Source organism: Pholis gunnellus, assembly GCF_910591455.1.
Source record: "Pholis gunnellus genome assembly, chromosome: 5".
In the NCBI taxonomy this organism is placed as follows: domain Eukaryota; kingdom Metazoa; phylum Chordata; class Actinopteri; order Perciformes; family Pholidae; genus Pholis; species Pholis gunnellus.
In genome coordinates, this window is record NC_136531.1 from 26,025,090 (window position 1) to 26,044,651 (window position 19,562).

The 19,562-nt window shown below is 44.4% G+C and overlaps 1 protein-coding gene across 2 annotated transcripts in view; it reads right to left on the bottom strand.

Annotated features, from left to right (window-relative positions):
- Nucleotides 1-19,562, bottom strand: part of neurl1aa (neuralized E3 ubiquitin protein ligase 1Aa) — a gene marked incomplete at its 3' end in the record, with an annotated part of 42,546 nt that overhangs the window by 11,363 nt on the left and 11,621 nt on the right. For both annotated transcript variants that reach the window (XM_079159425.1, XM_079159426.1), the window contains exons 2-4: nucleotides 16,011-16,261; nucleotides 15,385-15,706; nucleotides 1,220-1,948 (exon numbers count right to left, since the gene is read on the bottom strand). In XM_079159425.1, the coding sequence (XP_079015551.1) occupies nucleotides 1,220-1,948; nucleotides 15,385-15,706; nucleotides 16,011-16,261 (1,302 nt within the window). The remainder of the gene's footprint in view (nucleotides 1-1,219; nucleotides 1,949-15,384; nucleotides 15,707-16,010; nucleotides 16,262-19,562) is intronic.

Below are 19,562 nucleotides of genomic sequence, written 5' to 3' on the forward strand. Positions count from 1 at the left end.
TAACCCAACCTTCGTCACTTCCTTTTGTTTTCCTCCCATGTTACTTATCCTACGTCTGTTAAATATATTGGTAGGATGAGGTTTAAATGTTGGAAGTTCCACATAATCATTTGTGAATGTTGACAGAACTTTCAAAATCATAATAATTTATTTTGTTTTAAATCAGAAGAAAATTACAACTCAATTTATTGACAACAGAACAGTTCACAATTAGAAATTGTCATTTTTGTTGGGAGATTTTTTCAAGAAAAGACTGCACTCGATATCAGACATTCAGCTGTCGCAGAAGTAGACGGATAAACTAACTTAACAATTTTGGAAAGGCAGCAGGTACGGAATAAAAAGCCTGCAGGTCTGTGGCAGGCACATCCACTGGAACTATCTAGAAGCAATTTAGAAGAAAACTAGAATGACACTCGGTGGTTCCTCTGACTTCAGTGTTCATGAGCTTTAAGTTGTTCCGCCATGTTTCTACAGTAGCCCAGAAGGGACACTGCAATCTGCAACCTCACCACTAGATGACACTGCTCCTTTAACTCTTGGCTACCGAGCGAGGACCATTTGGTCCTCCAGCGAGAGAGTGTCGTAGAATGCACTTTTCAGAAACGAATATAATGAATGCTACACACATGTTATATACCGGAATAAACAGCAACATCTGGGCAACACTACCATGTAAGTCATTTTTTACACACTCCAAACACAATTATACACAACTAATATAAGCAACTGGAAGATGTACCACAATATCTTGTATTTGTTGCCACGAGTCGGCGAGCTATGCACTCCGCTTCGATATTCCAAAAAACGCTAACGGCTAACACGGACCACCAATACATCGCAGAGCATGAGCATTCACCACAGAATCCAGAGATATCTTCAGAATTTCTCTCCGTGAAACCAGTACAGAGCTGTGAGCAAACAAACGCCAGAACAACAAACCGCTTCACCAAAAAAAAAATCTTAGCAGCTCCTCACCTTTACGCTGAAAAGTTGTTGAATAATGCATATTTTTGTGGGGAGCGGATTGGCTCTCATAACGGGCCGGTGCAACTGGACGGAAAATAAAAACACAGTAGAATCCAGCATTTTTTTACCTTTGATATCTCAGCCTCTCCTCAATCGATTATAGTGCGATAATAAATCGCTCCAGTACCCCTGAACATATTTTTGTCGAACTCCCTAGTATTTACTGTGACTTCATGTGGCGCTCACTTACCAAGAATCCTCAGCTGAGTCACAGCCCCATGGAGACCGAAGAACATCCAGAGTGGGCGGGAGTTGTCCACACACACCTGCATGCCCACATTGGTGCCGTTGTGGCTGAGGATGACCTCCCCCTCCTGGTTGACCAGGAAGCCCAGGATGTCACTGCTTTGGAGAGGCGTCGGCACCCGACACACCGCCCAAAACTCCTTCCTGTCCACCAGAGCCTCTGGATTGTAGGGCAAGTCGCTGGGGCGCAGCACCGCTGGGTCGCACGACGTCACGCCGTAGGACAATGAGCCCGAGCGTGCCGGGCTGGACTTGGTGACTTTGATGAAGACGGTTTCTCCGGTGCGCAGGGGCCGGTTGGTGAAGACGAGAGTGCGTTCCTCTCGTGCGTGCTCGGATCGCGCCACCGTCTGCTCATCCAGCGTCTTGATGTGGGCGCCGCGCAGCTGGTGGAAGTGGAGGTCGCTTTCCAGGGAGGATGGCAGCAGAGAGGACTGCTGGGAGTTGAGGGAGTTCTGGGGTATGGGGCAGGTGGAGGAAGAGGAGGCAGAGGCCAGGTGGAGGGTGTGGCGGTGGGAGTGATTGTGGCCGTTGCTTCCGTCCTCCTGCTGCAGGTTGAGGTCACACAGGCTGACGGACAGACGGGAGTCGTCAGCTTCACGCCGGAGAGAGGAGGAGCGCAATGTGGTGAAGGAGCGCGGGCGTAGGCAGTCAGGAGGAACAATCTCACTGTCTGGAAAGAGATGGAGACAGAGAGAGAACAGTGCTTAATAGTGGTCTTACTGTGTTTTGCTTTGCAATTGGCCTCAGATCTGTGGCAGCGAAGTTTGCAGTCAGCTGAATCCCTGAATTGTGAGCAAACAATTCTCAGAAGAGCTGAATCTGCAGCTCGTCTGACAACAAGATAATGATGAAAAAAGAGAGAGAGCAATTTAGCTTCAGTTGCACAAGTTGAAGGCGATGTAGGGAAGTTGTAATTACTCAGTGTGTCAGGAAGTGTGTTCAAAGATAAAGACATTAAAGTAGTCCCCATATCTGCACACAGCTGAATCATCTATTGTAGCTTTAGACAAGAAAATGCTGTCTTGTGTCAGTTAGCAAGGAACAAATTACTTTCCTCAAACTAAATGAAATACATGCACATGTTTGTGTGTGAGTGTGTGGGTTTGTGTCAGTTGCATGCCTTGCAATCCATAGTACAGTATCACTATACATCGAGCCGTTAATGTCATCCAGTATGTGTCTCTAATGGTAAGAGTGGTGGTCACATGCACACAAATACAAACACACTGACTCCACTGATAAGCTGCCCTCAGGTTGCTTACAGTCTCATCCTACGCCTCGACACGGCACTCAAAATAACACCCCTGAATATGCTCTCCCTCTCGGTCCCCCCCACCAGGCCTGGTGGCTGGGGTAAAATTAGCCTGCTGTCCTGACAGAGACCCCCGCTTACTCCTAGATTGGGTGGGAGTGGGCTGTCCAGGTTTGTGTGTGATGTATGCACGTGTTTTTGTAGGGACTGACAGACTGAAGGAACAAGAGACGGAGAAGAAATAGACGATGACCTCCTCTCCCCCCACAGGAGGTTATGGAGGTACTGAGAGACTCTCCTCAGTCAAAGCAAGGGGAGAAATTGAGACAAAAAAGGGGGGGCTGGGGGGAGGATGGAGGATGAAAGACAGCTACCAATGGCCTACTGTGAGTACTGATCAGCTCTGGGCCCCTCAATCATTTGGATTATGGCTCACTTTTGGATTAATTACACATTTCAAATCGGTACCAAAGAAGTTTTCCGTTTCAATAGCCAGCCCTACAGTCATTCCAGAACTCCACATCCTAACTAAAACCACTTCTCTGAGTTAACCTAAGAGTAAACCTCCCTTAACCAACAAAGACAGTGGCTGACATCAAGCATCATGCTGCGAATGTGTTCAACAGAACTGGAGAAGACAGCGATCCCCTCAGTGTTTGATCTCCTTCCAGTGGCGTGACTGATTTTCTGTATCACCACTGTGATGCTGTCTGATGAGTCCTCGTACACTCTAAAGCTAACATGGAATCACTGCTCCCTCAAAGTCATGTCAGCCGTCAATTCATGTTAGCTGCTAACCCAGAGAACAATGTTTTGTGATTCATGTTTAATGGAACTTAGGCCCTGTAATCGTGCTAATTGGTTTTTCAGAAAGGCATAAAACGGAGAGGACGGTGCCTTTGGCACACAGGGCGGCTCCCACAGACTGCTAATCAACCATTAAAGCACCTCTTAAGCACCTCAGCGCTCAGGAGCGAGCAGCAGTTAACTGTGCATCCCAGAGGCTAATAGGTGACTATACCAACCAGCTGGGATTTCATCTACTATTCTCTCTGCTATCAATCCTCTGATGGACTCTCAGCCTTCATGAAAACCCCGGCCAGCACCAAGACGACGGGCTGTGGGAATGAACACAGCCGGACGACGTATGGCTGTTGAGTCGTCATTGAACAACTCAATCTGCCATTTCCTGAATTTATGCACTTTCTTCAGACAGAGAGACACTTGCTAAAGGGAGGCCTTTAATGAAGTAGAGAGAGCCTAATGTGACTCTGGGAAGGCCTTTCCTTTGGCCGTACAGAGAGCAGCAGGCATGCTAACTGCTCAGCCACATATTACATCACCAAACAAAACTGTATGTGTGCGGGTCTTCCAGAGACGGATTTCTCCGCTGCCCATCACTCTATCCTAAATTGGATTACGAATGGACAGACTGTGTTGCAACACCTCCGGGACATGCGGTATAGGGACCGGAGCTGCTGAGAGGATGATGACATGTCGCGGGGGATAACAGCGGATGGGAGGGACAGAGCGGAGAGGTAAAGCCAGGAAGGGGAGGTGACAATGCTGGATTTATGTTGGAAGGAGTCGGTGAAGGGTTACAAAGAGGAGCAAATCAGAGCTCTCTCTGTGCGCGTCACTCTGACAAGTCCAATGCAGACTGTGTGAACACAAACAGTAAATTGATTCCTTAAAAAATATCTCTTAATCAGCTATTTTCAAAAAAGCTTCTCCGAGGGTTTATGTTCCTTCCTTACATCCTCTCCCCTTTCCTCTTCCTTGCTCACTTTTCAAAGAGAAGTCATTTCAAAGCCTTATTGGCTTGTGTGCCATGTGTTCTTCTTTTGCTACTTTATTCATCAAAGGCTGGTGAGATGGAGGCACTGTATGTGTTGTTAGCCTCCAGGACAGAAAGATGAATGAAGGCACTGGAGAATATTTACCATGTATTTGAAAAAGCTTGTGTGTGTGTGTGTGTGTGTGTGTGTGTGTGTGTGTGTGTGTGTGTGTGTGTGTGTGTGTATCTGTTTGTGAGCTCAGCAGCTGCTGCTCACTAACCGTGGTGCACCTGCGTTTTTAGCTGATACAATCCTTTTGTCTTATTGGTCCCTTTCAAATCCGCCACTCACAGATGGCCAAGGCCAGAATTTTGCACTTCGAAAGCAGCATTAAACAATGTGTGTGTGTGTGTGTGTGTGTGTGTGTGTGTGTGTGTGTGTGTGTGTGTCTCATGTAGGAGGACTTTGTAATGGGGCCATGGAAGATGCAGCTGCTGACACTGTGAGCCTGGGAGGAGAGGGGGGAGGGGGGGATTTATCACCTGATTCTTCACTTTTGATTGAATTTCAAACCAAATGTAGCACCTGTTGGACTGAACCATTCATTCGTTCATGCAGGGGAGTGTGAGAGTTATGGGTCAGCCCATTTGGAATGCCTTTTTTTCTCCCCTTGGAGCGTGTTTTGATTTGAATAATTAAGCACCTGCTGGACTAATCCATCGTATATACATGGAGGGGGGGCAGCGTGTCTGTCTCACAGGCATTGGCTCACGCTGTAAATGTTTTTGGTTAGGGAATAGCCACAAAGCAGGCTAGCTAATGCTGTGCATGGGGAGGTAGATAGTGGCACAGGCGGGCTAAGTGGCTTTGCTAGCCTGAGCAGACGGAACTCGCAAAGGCTTTGCGCTGGTGACGGAGCGGGGGGGTGGGGCAGGGGAGATTTACTCCGTCTCACGCACACAATCTATCTCACAGGGCTTATCTTTATCCATAGGCTCTGGAGGGTTTCATCTGATGTCGGCAAAGGTGAAGAGAAAGAGAGCTGTAACCAGGAAGAGGGAATGAAATGGGAGAGGAGAGATTGTTGGAAGAGACAACAGGACATGAGGACAGAAGGTGCAAAGGGAACTGTTCGGATCAGCTGGGAAGGCAGAGGCTAGAGACGGATATCCAGGGAGATCTGGAGTGCATAAAGACCAAAGAGGCAGCGCATAGCTCAGACACCGACCACGCGAGTGAGAGGCCGATATATATATACAGAGCGAGAGAGAGAAAGACACAAAGAGAGCGAGAGAGAGAGCGAGAGAGAGAGAGAGCGATGGAGATAGAGTGAGATAGAGCGATAGAGAGAGAGTGTGAGAGAGAGAGAGAGAGATGGGATGTTCTTTAGTCCCTGGCGTTGGCCCAATCCCTAGTCCTGATCGGGCTGGGCGGCTTTGAACCCGGGGCTTTTGGAAATAGCAGCAGGCTCCCGGGGCGACACATGGCCATAACAAAGAGCCAGGCAAAATGCCCGGTAAGTCACAAAAGCTCTGTCCCTTAGGTCATCGGCAGAATCCAGCATGTGCCTGACCCCCCCCCCCCCCCCCACAATCAGCATGCCAGGCCCTCAGCGTTTATAACCTCCATCATAAGGTTCTTATATTCAAGCCCCCCTGTTTTATTATTATAAGGCTGATATGAGGTTGATTATTTGTCACTGGTGGGAAGGCCTCAACTCATGCATGTCCACCCCTTTGCTATCATTCACATTTATAGAAAACTGGTTCAGCTCCTAAAGCTGCACTAATGTTTCCATTCACAGTGGATGCGGTGACTGTGTGTGTGACCCACCGGATGTAGACATTAGCCCTGTATTTCACACAGCATCTATAAGACACCATCACTGCACCTGGGGCTTAGTGGCGCCCGGGAGCTTTTTTTCTCCTATAATATATTTGAGAACCAGAGAACGTTTGGCATTTCATTTTGAAAAATGACTGAAGCGATTAATTGATTATAAAAATAGTAGTAGTCGAATATCGAATGATCAATTAATCGTTGCAATTTTAATCTAAATATCTTTATTATGAGGTAAAAACAATCAGGAAGTCAGAGTTTCACTCTTTGGATAACCTTGGTTTGAATCCTGTATGATCATCTGCCTGCTCAGGTTCCTTGCCTCATCCGGCTTCTTTTTATTCATGTAGCAGTGTTCCCACAATGCGTTTGCTTTAACTTATCATGAAGTAAATGTTGATTGCACAGTGTAATGACACCATCAACATTTACATTTGTTCCCTATATGCCTAACACGGAGGCTTCGTGGTCTGAACAAAGGGGGGTGGGGCCTATAATAATAGAAGCATAATCACAGCACATGAGAAACATGGCTGCCATATTTTCGACTGGTGTATGTGATCGGGCACCATGACAGTGTGTGTGTCATAAAGGCACACTCATACACCATGTGACCCCCTGATGTCCCTCTGTCTCAGGCAGGGAACAGTAAATATGGAGTTGGCTCTCCTGGCGCTGCTTCAGAGGGCTGAGCAGTTTTAGAGGCTCTTCACTTTGAACCATTAGTAAGATAACTTCTTGAGCACAGTAAAGACATACAGAGATGAGGAAAAACAGGGAACGCCACATAAATCTTGACAAGTTACCTCTAGTTTACCCCAATAAAAAGGTATGTTGAGTTCAAAGTGGAATTATTCTGCTCCTGACTTCTGATACTTCTTCATAGAGGTATTTAGTGACCCGGAGCATCCAGCCGAGGTAAACTAACTTCAAAATCTAAAAGCCAAATCAAAGAAATCCAGTTTATTCTTCTTGGCCTTCACAGCACGCTGACCAACATGCATCACAAATTATATGAAGCAAACTAAAGCCAAGAAACACAACATTGCTAAACTTGCTTTGCTTGATGCATAGAGGTCTTTACAACACTAAGCTACATTTCCTAAGTACAGAAAAGGCAGATTTACGCCATCTTTTCTGTTTTGTGTGTTTTTGTTGGAGGGTCTGTGTGAAGCATCAGGACTTGTACATAAGTGCTGCTATTAACTGGGAGGCTGAGTCCTGCCAAGTCAAACCAGTCAAGTGCGCGTCATAATCAAATCATCATTTCACTGAAAAGTAATGGGTTTCTCCCAGAAGTATGGGAACCCTGGTCTGTCTCTCTCTCTCTGAGCTGGATAACACTACAAACGTTCCTAATAGACTTCTGTCATTCCAGATGACTTCATGTTCCTGGAGTCCTCGGAGCGGAGCCAGAGCATAGTACGGAGAGAGCCAAGGCTCAGCCAGTGGCCAAAAGGGAAAAAAAAGGTCTTTTCCTGCAAATATTCTTTGTGTTGCATCTTGATTGTGTTTTTAATTCTACCAGTGTAGAATAAAGTAACGTTTAAAAAGTGTTTGTTTCTCTAAACACTGTGGGACTTGAGATATGCAGTACGTTTTTAATGGTAATTAGTCTCCGTGTAGTCGTGGGCTAAAGAAAACAGGTTATGTTGTGTTTTTTAAATGCAGTCCTTATTTTACTTGAAATGAGAGAAGAACATTTATTTATTATTAGATTATGTATTATTTATAATTCATCCAGTTCAATTTGAAAACCAATAGATGTTGTTGAAATATTTATTTATTTGATTTGACAGTCAGTTAGTTGTTGACTACAGACGTTAATACAACTGTTGGCTATTTCAATACATATGGCATAAAATCATAGCACAAGTTAGACATTATGGTGATGTTCCGGACCTTTGCATGAGGAAATTCTCTCGAACTGGACCTCGTTACATTTTAGTTGAATGCTTTACACCAACAAGCAGAGGCTAACACCACATGAACATGAGAGTCAACACCAGACCAACCAGATGAACCTCTTCCACTCCCCCCTCCCTTCCATAGACCCATTTTTGTCTTTTTTAGTGGGGGCAGTGAATATTAAGGGGCGATAGCAGGTCAGCAGAAGATGACACATAGAAGTGGTATACATCATCTACAAGCTGGAAACCTGAAGATTCATTTGAGAAGCAGCTCAGCAGTGTGAGTTTGAGTCACACATCTGTAATAAACTTATTCAAATGTTTAAAGTTCGGAGTGTGAAAGTGCTTAGAACATAATGATGGCCATCCCCATGCTCAGTTTTGTCTTATAAAATATTGCATCAATTTTTTCAAATTGTACAGAGTCGCTGCTCATCTTTCATCAGGCTGAAAGCTCACCTCTTCAAGAAGTGCTACCCTGAGCCTTCCACTCAGCACTTATTGTATTCATATCAGTTTGTTGCACTTATTGGATTTGTATTTGTTTGTTTCTGATCTGTACGTTTGCTCTGGTTTGTGCTCTTAGATGTTTGTTTAACAAAGGAGATGCACTTATGACTTCTGGTGACGAGTAGTTCTCTTGAATACCTGTGTTGACTACACTTATTGTAAGTCGCTTTGGATAAAAGCGTCTGCTAAATGACTGTAATGTAATGTAATGTCTCAGTCCTCCAGTCACACACAATTAATGCAGTTCAAGACGGTTAGGGACCCAGTATGCAGAACTATTCAAATACACCGTTTTAGAAAAGGTGATAATAACACATCTATACTGCATACAAAAATCTGCATGGGATCACCATAAAGTACCCACACAACCCATTTTCATTCACACATCTTGAGCTGAGAGGTCAAGGGAACCCTCCAAAAATCGCCATGCCAGTTTTTCCCTTAGCCAAAACTTTGGAACTTTATTCAGGGCCTTTCCAGACAAGCTAGCATGACATGGTTGGAACCAATAGATGCCTTACTGTAGGTTCTCTCTAGTTTAAAAACTGAGCCAGCTAAAGCCTCTGAAACACAATAATTGTCAGCCAAGGACGCCAGCGTCCTTGGAGAGTTTAAAATGTTAATCCAAATTTCATATGTTATTATTACGTTAATATGATAATGTTCTACAGCTGGTTTTGATGGCATCGCTAGTAATGCATAATCAACCCGCTCTCGCTCCCAAGGAGTCAAGTAACGCGGCTTGGTGAGTTCTCATCTGCATCAGACAGCGACGCACATTTAGCATATGAATGCAACGCATCCACCTGCAGCATTACTTAGCTTAAAGAGCGAGATAGTCCACACAGGGCGGGCGGGACGGGAGGTGGATGGGACAAACAAAACAGGACTTTGGTTCTGGAGACTGATGTTCGTTTCCATTGCTAAGTCAAAAGTAAACGTTAACATATTGTCACGTCAGTTATTAGTCACGTGAGTCACGAGTGTCGTTAGTGTTGGGATAATAATGAAGTCTGCGAGGGTTTGTAAAGGGACTGTTGAAGCTCCACATACTGTATACAACAGTATAAGTATTAGTATAGGATGGGTTTGGTCCAGGCTTCAACATATTCTGAGCTAAATGCTGCTTGAGACCTGCATTTTATTCTGCCACCTACACAAATGGTGCTCGATCACCACTTCCCACACCTGTAAAAGCAGTTAAGGGAAAACCTCTGTGCACATGTCTGCGTAGAAGCTGCTCTTGGACCAAACCAACTGGAAAGCTACAGGAGAACAAGCGGAAGGGATGTCACTTCTATCACAGAAGGCGCCCTTCATTTGAGCCGTGCGAACGCTGAACTGTTGCGAAAGGTTTCAAACAGGAAGAGCCCGCCTCGTGAGCCGAAGCGCTGTCAGAGATAAGCCAGGTCTTCTGACATGTCTTGGGAAAGACGTAAACAAAGAAACGGGGGGTGCTGCCGCGCCTTCATCCATCAAGCACTTCAGCTTCCAGGAGGAGTTGTCCTTTTCACCTAGCTCACATCTGTCATCTTTACACGAAAGAACATTTCTACAATCGGTGTCCTGCAAACTAAACAACACGGTTACATAAAGATGGTAAATGGACTTGTACTTGTATAGACCTTTTCTAATCTTCCGACCACTCAAAGCTCAATAACACTACATGTTATCATTCACACCCATTCATACACTGATGGCAGGAGCTACCATGCAAGGTGCCACCTGCCCATCAGGACTATCGAACATTCATACCCATTCATACACACTGCAGGCACAGCCTATGGCAGCAATTTGGGGTTAAGTGTCTTGCCCAAGGACACATCGACATGGACTAGCAGAGTTGGGGATTGGAACCCCGCTCTATCACTGAGCCACAGTTGCTCCTACATAAAAGAGAGGAGGAGATTGTGGTTTCATATATGCAGAGATAGATCAAAGAAAGAGCACATATGTTTGAGTGTCAGACTATGCATGTAAGAAACCGGCATGGTTTTTTCTGGCCATTTCTACAATCACGTAGAGTGACAGCAAACACTGTTGCTTCCAGATGGTGCAACGGGGCCTCATTCTCCTGTCAAGACATACAGTGTCATTCAATCCATCACCTGAGGACAATCTCTCATAACAAAGCAGACTTCAGTGTCTCCACCACGCAGTGTAAATGCGTTTTTCTCTGATGGCCCACAGAGACAGCCTCTTCCAGGACACTATGTTTCTGTGTAAACTAAATTAACTGCTGCATTCTTTGAGTTTGACAGCTAGACTGGCAAACCCCTTCTCTGAATCAACCTGGTTGAAAGGTGTTAGTGGCCTCAAGGCTTTGCAATCAGACTGTATTCTCCCGTCCTTCAGGGAAGACCCACACTGGGCCCCTCTTGATTAAAGCTCCACTGTGACTGACTCATACAATTGTGAGTCCTGCTGGCTTTACAACAGCTGGAATTACTCAGTAACTCAGCCGCCTTCCCAATGTCAAGTAAAGTTCTTCTGTGTGCATGATGTGTGTGTGTGTATGTGTGTGTGTGTGTACACATGCGAAGGGCCGCTAACCTTGGGGACTGGGACATTGGGTATAAATTAAATAACCTTTTTTTAGCTTGTTGGATTTCAAGACCATGGGGACAGCTTCAGTGTGCCCCAAAGATTACTCTGCCAAACCGCTGCAATATAGTTTTTTCCCCATTCAAGGTCAGGTACAGTCAGGGACCTAAGCAGAGACATCACCGCGTCTGACACCTTTTCTTTGTGGCACAAGCATAAAAACATGGATGTGTTTTTATGCTTGTGTATTCTGGCCTGGTCTATGGGGAAAACTAATCTTGTCTGTCAAAAAATCAAAACTTTTTTTCTCCCACTAAACGTTATTACAGAAGCAACCATCTGACATTAGCATGACCTGTTTGGTATCAATGAATTCATTGCAACATTCATGTGATAGGGCTACCATCCTAAAAACTGAAAAAGACAGTTGGCTAATGTCAGAGGATCCTTTTCAGAGGGTTAAAAGTAGGCCAAATAGTAAATGGACTGTAATTGTATCGGGCTTTTCTAATCTTTCTGACCACAGTATGGTGATCAAGGCAGGTAGAGTCTGATTAAAACATAAGCTATGGTTCTATTTTCACTTTTGGATTGTTAAAGTTTCTTAGAAATAGGCCTTCCAGTAGGCAGCAGTTTCAGTTTTGGCCAATTCAAAAAGGACAATGTCACTAAAAGAGCTTAACTTGTTTTTTCAAAGTGTTACTGGTACATTCTCTTTTCAGATTTCTTCATTCTTCCAAAATTCTTTTTCCAAAAAAGAGTCTTGTGTGTGGGGCCCACAGAAGCTGCTTATGTATAAGGCCCAGCATTTTGTTGGATGCCACATCATTTGTTGTGTCTTAGCTTCATTAGCAGGATGGAAGATGAGAGGGGAAACTCCTAAATTGCTGTCATCATGCTCAGAGGGGTGTGAAACCACTAAATCACTTCTGCCCCCCCTTGTTTCTGCCATGTATAATGTATCACCCTGGTGAATCCTTCGGGGTGGATTATCACATGATACGGCTCCTATTTCAAATTTTCTACATCAAAGCCGCTCCAAATGTCGCCCGCGGTTGTCCTTCGCTCTTTTACTTCTGCTCTGACCTCAGAGCTGCCTCAGGACGCTGAACTGATGATGAATCTTAAAATACAAAGTCGCATGCAAACCAAACCGTTCACTCTGAACACGTGCTAAGATATTAAAAAAATTAACAACAAGTTGACTGGAACAAAAGGATAGAAATGAAACATGTGAATTGAGGTGATGCTTTTAAAAAGCTGCAGCCTCTTCTCTCACACTGCTCCACTGAGAGTCATTGGACCTAACAGGAACATACCACCTGCCCAGGTAAGTAAAGGTTGAGCTGAACCCAGCAAGCTTCCACATCACACAGAAAAATGAGCACACCACTAATACAAGATGTCTAAGTTACTGCTGACATCTTGTATTATGGGGCGGCTGTGGCTCAGCGGTAGAGCGAGTCGTCCTTTGACCTCGGCTCCACTAGTCCATGTCGATGTGTCCTTGGGCAAGACACTCAACCCCAATCTGGGTGTGTGAATGTTGTATGAATGTTAGATAGTCCTGATGGGCAGGTGGCACCTTACATGGCAGCGCCTGCCATCAGTGTATGAATTGGTGTGAATGGGTGATGACATGTAGTGTTAAAGAGCTTTGAGTGGTCAGAAGACTAGAGAAGCGTAAATTACACCCCAGTGTAAATGGTATGTGTATGGTGTATGGACACCCATCCATACCTAAAATAGTCTTCTTTATGTAATTAATGAATTACAAGCAACCAGGTGGCTTTATCATAATGTAATAGATAAAGAAATCTACATTTTTTGAGAAATTCACTAAAGCTGAAATAGTAATGATAAATACTTTTCACTTGATGTCACCTATTCATCGATCGGCGCTTGCTTGTCCCAGAGGAAGTTGTGGCCATTCGGAAGCTTAATGTTAATGACACACGTCTGGGTCTGTGTGTGAAACGGCACCGCACTATTTTTCTTGACGAATAAACAATGAATAGTTCTCTTCATTGTGAATGACCTGTTTTAAGGTTGTGATGTCGCTCATAAGGGAGGACAGGGTGGGGTTTCACACATGCCGTTTTTGTGCATTTTTGAATTTCATATTGCAATTCCACACAGAGAGTGAGCTGTGATACACAGGAGCAACATAATGCAACAGCTTGGAGAAGCACGTCAAGCGGTATGAAGACGGCTGTGTGTAGTACTATCTCTGCTGAATGCAGACACTGGAGGCTCCTCCGATAATTTACATTATGAAAGGCCTACATACACGAGCTGTTCAAAATGGCTTTGAGCGGGAAAACTTAATCCACCATAGAATTTTATTTCATGCTTTATGTAGCGAGGATTATAGTATTTCCAAGGAGGCACAATGAATAATCTCACTCGCTGCTGAAAAACATTGATATGGAGAGAATAGAAATGTTATTGATCCTACAGGGGAAAGTCACATTAGAGGAGTAGCAGATTTTGAGTGAGAATGTAATAAAAAGAGCTAAATTAAAGTGAAAGCATTTGTAACATAACATTTAGTTCTGAGGTGGCTATTTAGTATTGGCAAAAAAATGCTTAATTTTTACCATTTCTATTGTTTTATGTGCTGCCTGCAGAGCTGCGGGTGTATTTACGAATCCGAGGCTGGAAATAGTAAAAACAGCTCCTCAAATGCCAGATAAAATGAGGAGTGAAAGCGAGAGGAAGGCCTCAGATGTGAAAGCCCAAGGGCTTATCCGAGGATAGGGAAAGGTTTATGGAGCGCTGCGCACAGAAACGTGATGCACAGAGCTGACACAATTGGCCATTCAGCGTCACAAAGGGCCGTGTCTAGTCTGGATGATGCATTTCTATCTCAACCTTCGGTAGCGTTCCACCCCTTTGAACAGGCCCTTGTTTGTGGGGGCAGATGTCAGTCAGTTAGCCCCCTGAGGAACATGAGCCGCTCTGTAGGCGGCCCTGCATATGGCCTCACTGTAAAAAGACAGTAGGAATGAATTGGGCTAAGGAGAAGCCCGCTTTGGGTGCTTGGAGCAGAGTTTCAAAGAGGTCAGACGTCTCTCAGAACGATGAGTTACAGAGACTTCAATCAGAGTAAACCTTGAGGGGGTAAGCCTGAATAGTTGGTTTCCGCTACTTGATATTTGAGCCATTTTCTGTATGTCCCATTATCTGATGTCCAGCTGCTAACAGTAGTCTATTAGGACAGACTTACATTCAGCAGCAGGACTTTGAGTTATGAACCAACCCCAACATAGAGGGGAAAACACAGAATATGGGCTCCCTAATACTCAAGACACTAAACGTCCACCCCCACCACCATGAAGATACCACTCAACGCAGTAGACACAATTACAATATCTATGAGCCACGTGACCCCTGGTCTATTTTCACAGCAGAAGGATGACAGCACTGGATCTCCAGGGAAAAGAAATGTGTCTACATTCTCTCACATCAAAGCCATACTATCCTGGGCTATGCATGTTAAGCTACCCGGCATAGCTTGATAATGCACAGCAGCCCCTCCTCGATGCTTTTGTGTAAACATGGGGGCCAAATATTGGCCAGATATAGATAGCCTTTGTTCATTTTTGTTCCATTGCTTCATGGAAGGCTTTACTGTATACAAAAACAGGTAGGGTAACCTCTAGAAAGGACTGTTTCTTTGTCATCTGCAGAAAGAAACATCCCATGGCTTTAAAAAAAAAAAAGACAGTGACAACGTCAAATGATCAGATACAGATGCTTTGACATCACGTAAAAGAAACGTTCACTAGTTATATCCAGAACACTTACACACAAGGTTATACTGGGAGGACACCAGTTTACATACCATTAGCTAAAACACGTATCAAGGCCGGAGTAACACTCTAGCAGACCTTGAGGCACAGTGGACTGTGGTTTTGCACTCGCCACCTTTGTTGAGGAGATTCAGGAGCACCCCAGGGTCAAGTTAGTTCACCTCTAATCTTCAGCATACCTAAACAAGATGGTTTGTTTCACACAACCATCGGATAAGCCATCGTTGGAAACTGTCTGGAAAAGGGGCAGGAACTTTGTTTATCATATTCTTCTATATACCCTTTTATATACTATTCTGGTAAAATCATTCACATTTTAGTTTACGCTAATCTGTTAATCCATCTATCACAAACTATTTTTTTTAGGCCCCACTGAGGGTCTGGGTCCCAGAGGCAGTTGACCCTGTTTCCTGTTTGGTAATTCAGCTCTGCATTGTATGCTTCTTTAACCAGCTTACCTAGCAGCTGCACTCCGCGGGTCAGACCGTAAACATCGATGATGGCCCAGAGGGGCTCGGCTGTGCGGACTCCACTGAAGAACAGCATGGGACTGGACTCATTAATGCGGTAGAAGACTCTGCCCTTCTTGTCAACCCAAAAGGCAATAATGTTGCCCTCGTTGGCAAACTCCTCAGGCAGGGCCTTGGCCCAGAAGCCGGTCTGGGACACCAGGTCGGGGCAGGCGTACTTGGGCAGGTTGTCTGGGTTTATCCTGGAGGGGTCTTTGGCGGTGAAGCCCAGACGTAGAGCCCCGCTCCAGCAACACTGCTTTTTAGTAATCTGGGGAGAAGATAACCATATGTGGCTTTATTGGTATTATTTGGAAAATTGTTTCCTTGAAATTTGATAAAAGTAGAGACTGCCATTTGACATGAGGCTGTGAATCATCCCCAACTCTCAACTTCTACATAATATTTGACTCTACATGGTTTCCATTCCAATGCAATCACTCTGTAGTTGAATCTTCACTGAGGAACTCCACATATTAAGTGTAAACCTAAGATAAAAACGGTACAATCATTTTGTCAGCTTTAAAGCTCCCAGACTTTAAGGAGCTCAAGTGCTCCACTCTGACATAGAATACCTTGAGGCGGACTTGCTCATAGAGTGCCATGGGCCTGTTGCCGAAAGTGATGGCATTGCAGAAACTGGCCTGCCTCTTGACTGTCTTCTGGGCAAGGTCCATGACGATTTGGGATCCCTTGGCGTTTGGATGAAAGAGCAGTGGGCTGATGGGAAGGGGCCCGCCAACGCTGCCGCACTGGATAGGCAGGCACCTCTTGGGTTTGTGGTGGCATCGGTGTGACGTGGACGGGAACGGGCCACCCAGGGAGTCTGAGCCAGACAGAGACAAAAGGAGAACAAAGTTGAGACAGTTGAGCTTTACTGTGAAACACAAATGCTCCTAATAAGGAGCAGCAGGTTAGGTTTGATCACTGTACTCAGGGTCTAATGTGTTTCTTTCAAATTTGATGAAAAGCTTTACATCACAGAAAATAACATCAGATATTACCACATGATCTAAGATTCCTGAGTTCTTGTATTTGGGTTCTTTGTTGATTATTTGCGAGCATGGACTAATAAGCTAATCAGCCATAATCACATGCAGGGTCCTGCAGGGTGAAAAGCAAATCTCCATGCAGGTCTACATTGCAACACATGTCCAAGTAATTATGCTCCTCAGTTATTCACATACGGAACTGTTCCAGGACAAAGGGCCCTTTTAAATGTGATATAATGGTCTGTTCAGTTGGACACCTGTCCATTGTTTGATCCGACCATCCACCCTGACCTCTGCCTGAAGCAGACTTTATACTGCGTCCGTTGCTCTGAGCGTCTAATACTGACGTGGATGGGTTTACATTGGAGTTAGATGAGAGGCCGGAGCGTCTCATACAGACACTAAAGCGTGTCTCTGTGCGTCGTATCAGACACAGAGGGGCATCAGTGTTTAACGAGTTGAGCACGAGAACATATTGACATATTACATAACATTACAGTCATTTAGCAGACGCTTTTATCCAAAGCGACTTACAATTCAGATTCTATCACATACAGGAGCCATTTTGGGGTTAAGTGTCTTGCTCAAGGACACATCAACATGCGACTGGCGGAGCCGGGGATCAAACCGCCGATCCTCTGATTGAAGGACGGCCCTGTTTTCCACAAGAAAGCAGCCCAAAAAATAATTTCTGTTTGCAATCAAACTTGCAGAGGAAGGCTCGACTGACTTGATAATTGCAGCATCTAGATGGCAGTAAATGTGTCTGAGTCTGGGTGAGAGTGGCTGAAGGGGTGTGAGCACTCGAGCAGCTACTAGAACATGTACTGGAGCAAGAGCAAAGATTTTCCAGAGCTGGAAACCGCCAGATTAAAATTGATGAATTCGTATTCTGAAAGCAAGTTTAAGACTATGTTATATACCATCATTCTGGGATGTTAAATGATTTCCAGAAGTTTGAGTATTTGTGTTTGAACATTCCAGTATTTTGTGGTAAAGTGGTTTGATTTAATTTTTGTTTCTCTTAACTTGTCTGGTCTACTCTGGTCTTACATCAGTAAGTGATCAGCATTTCATGCAGGTTGAGATATAGAGTACAATTTCTGACTTAAAGCACCACATGTTTCCCAGCTGTGTTGGATTATAGAACATTCAAGCTACTGTCAGTGGAGAAATGTCAGTAGATTTCTCCCTGTATGATTTATTGGCTAAATCAGAGGAACTGATGCATCAGCATAAACATCAGCAAAACCCAGTGTTTACGCTGATGTTTCGGTTACTTCATTTTTTTTCTCCAATCAAACTCTGGTCAGCTATGCTGGACACATTTCAACACCAAATGTTTGAATACCTATCTATGGGAACTGGAATCACAGGCATCACACTTCTACAGTATGCCTCTTTAGCCAGTCAAGTTGTAGTTTACATCCATGTCTGTCCAAAAATGTCATCACGTCATCATTTCAGCATTTCATCCAGTCAGACATTTGTGTCATAAATATAATTTGAATCATTGCGTTATGGCCACAAAACTGATCAGTTCATCCTTGAGTCCAGTTGGTGATTGGGCCAAATTTGAAGAAATTCCCTCCAGGCGTTCCTGAAATATAGCGTTCACGAAAAGAGACATTATGCGTTAAGGTCGTCTGTCCGGCCACGTCGGTCGCCGGCAAGAAGACATTATAAGAAAACGTACACCATCAACACATATGCCACTGTCATAATCAACGAGGACTGTCTGACTAACAAACGGATGAAAGCTGACACAATGGCAGCAGCAGATGTCCTGTGGAGTCCTGATAAGACCATGCAGCTTTATGTTTCTCTCTTTCTTTTGTCTCCGTCCTCTCCCTCTCATCTGTGTTCATCTAGTAATGCCCATTCCAGTTTTTTCCCCCTGTACGCATCTACCGCTCAATCTGGCCCCAAACTCCGAGCACTGCTGAGGCCTTTTGTTTTAGGCAGAGCCACAGGAGAGTAGTTGTTGAATGTGGTGCACATGGTCCTGGGCAGATTGAGCTGAATGCATTACTGGGCTCTAAAGAGGCACAGCTGCTGTAGAGAGAACAGGCTATGTGTAAATTCATGTTCCTTAGCAACCCCATGTATCTAAAGGTCTTGATCAGCGCACTCTTTCACTCTGCGGCTATCAGCTAGGATACAACAGATGCCTTTTGTTTGCTCTGATACAACAACAAGATATTTATGGTCTTAGATGGTAGCTTTTTGCAACTAAGCTTGAGTGTGGTTTCTGGGAGTCCACTCAAACAAAAAGCGAATATCAGTTTTTTAACATCTTACTTTTAATTTCTGCCACTCTGAAAAATCTCTCCATCCTTTTCCCAAATATCTTCACTAACAACACATCCTTAAAGACACAACATCTTGGCAGGTATTTTCATTTGCATATACTACTCGACTGCTGAGCAGCTACACCAGATTAAATGGGATTTAAGTGTCTTCAAGTGCTCTGTGACATATTGACCCTTCCTACTATTTAAGTTTATGTGCACAGTGGAGGGAGTGTGCGGTTTCTATTTTTGAACTAAATTACACTTAAAGTAAAAACAACCTTACTGGTTCACTCTCACCACTCCCAACCTCATTTCTAGTTGCTGCAGTGAGATGTTTTCAGCAAAAAACTCGAATAAAACCCAGAAAAGTTAGCAACACACCAGTGAACATTTGGAGCATATAGCACAGGCCTATTCAATTGACCCTTGGCTAAGCCCCGCCCCCGCTGCTAGAGCTAAAAGTGATTACATTTGACATTGGAAATATCAATGTTCAGCCCTTTTTTTTTAAAATCAGGCCTTTGTTAAAAAAAGTTATGGTATTGACCTGATTCAGCAGGTAAAGAGACATTTCCTTTCCCGGTTGGTGGAGAGCAAAACAGAGCTCAAAGGAAAGAGGTAATTGAAGCTTCATTAATCAGCATGTTAAATGATCACATAAGTTGTCAAATGCAGCCTCTTGGTCAGTGGTCCTACGCTTCAAGCTATGACGCTCCAGGCTCCCCTGTAACATCAGCTTTTGTCGTGTCAGTGACGGCGTGTCAGTTTTCACTCATAGACAGATAGTGAACTTCCGTCTTCCCAGGAAATTAGGTTTAGACAACAAAAACACTGAGCTAGG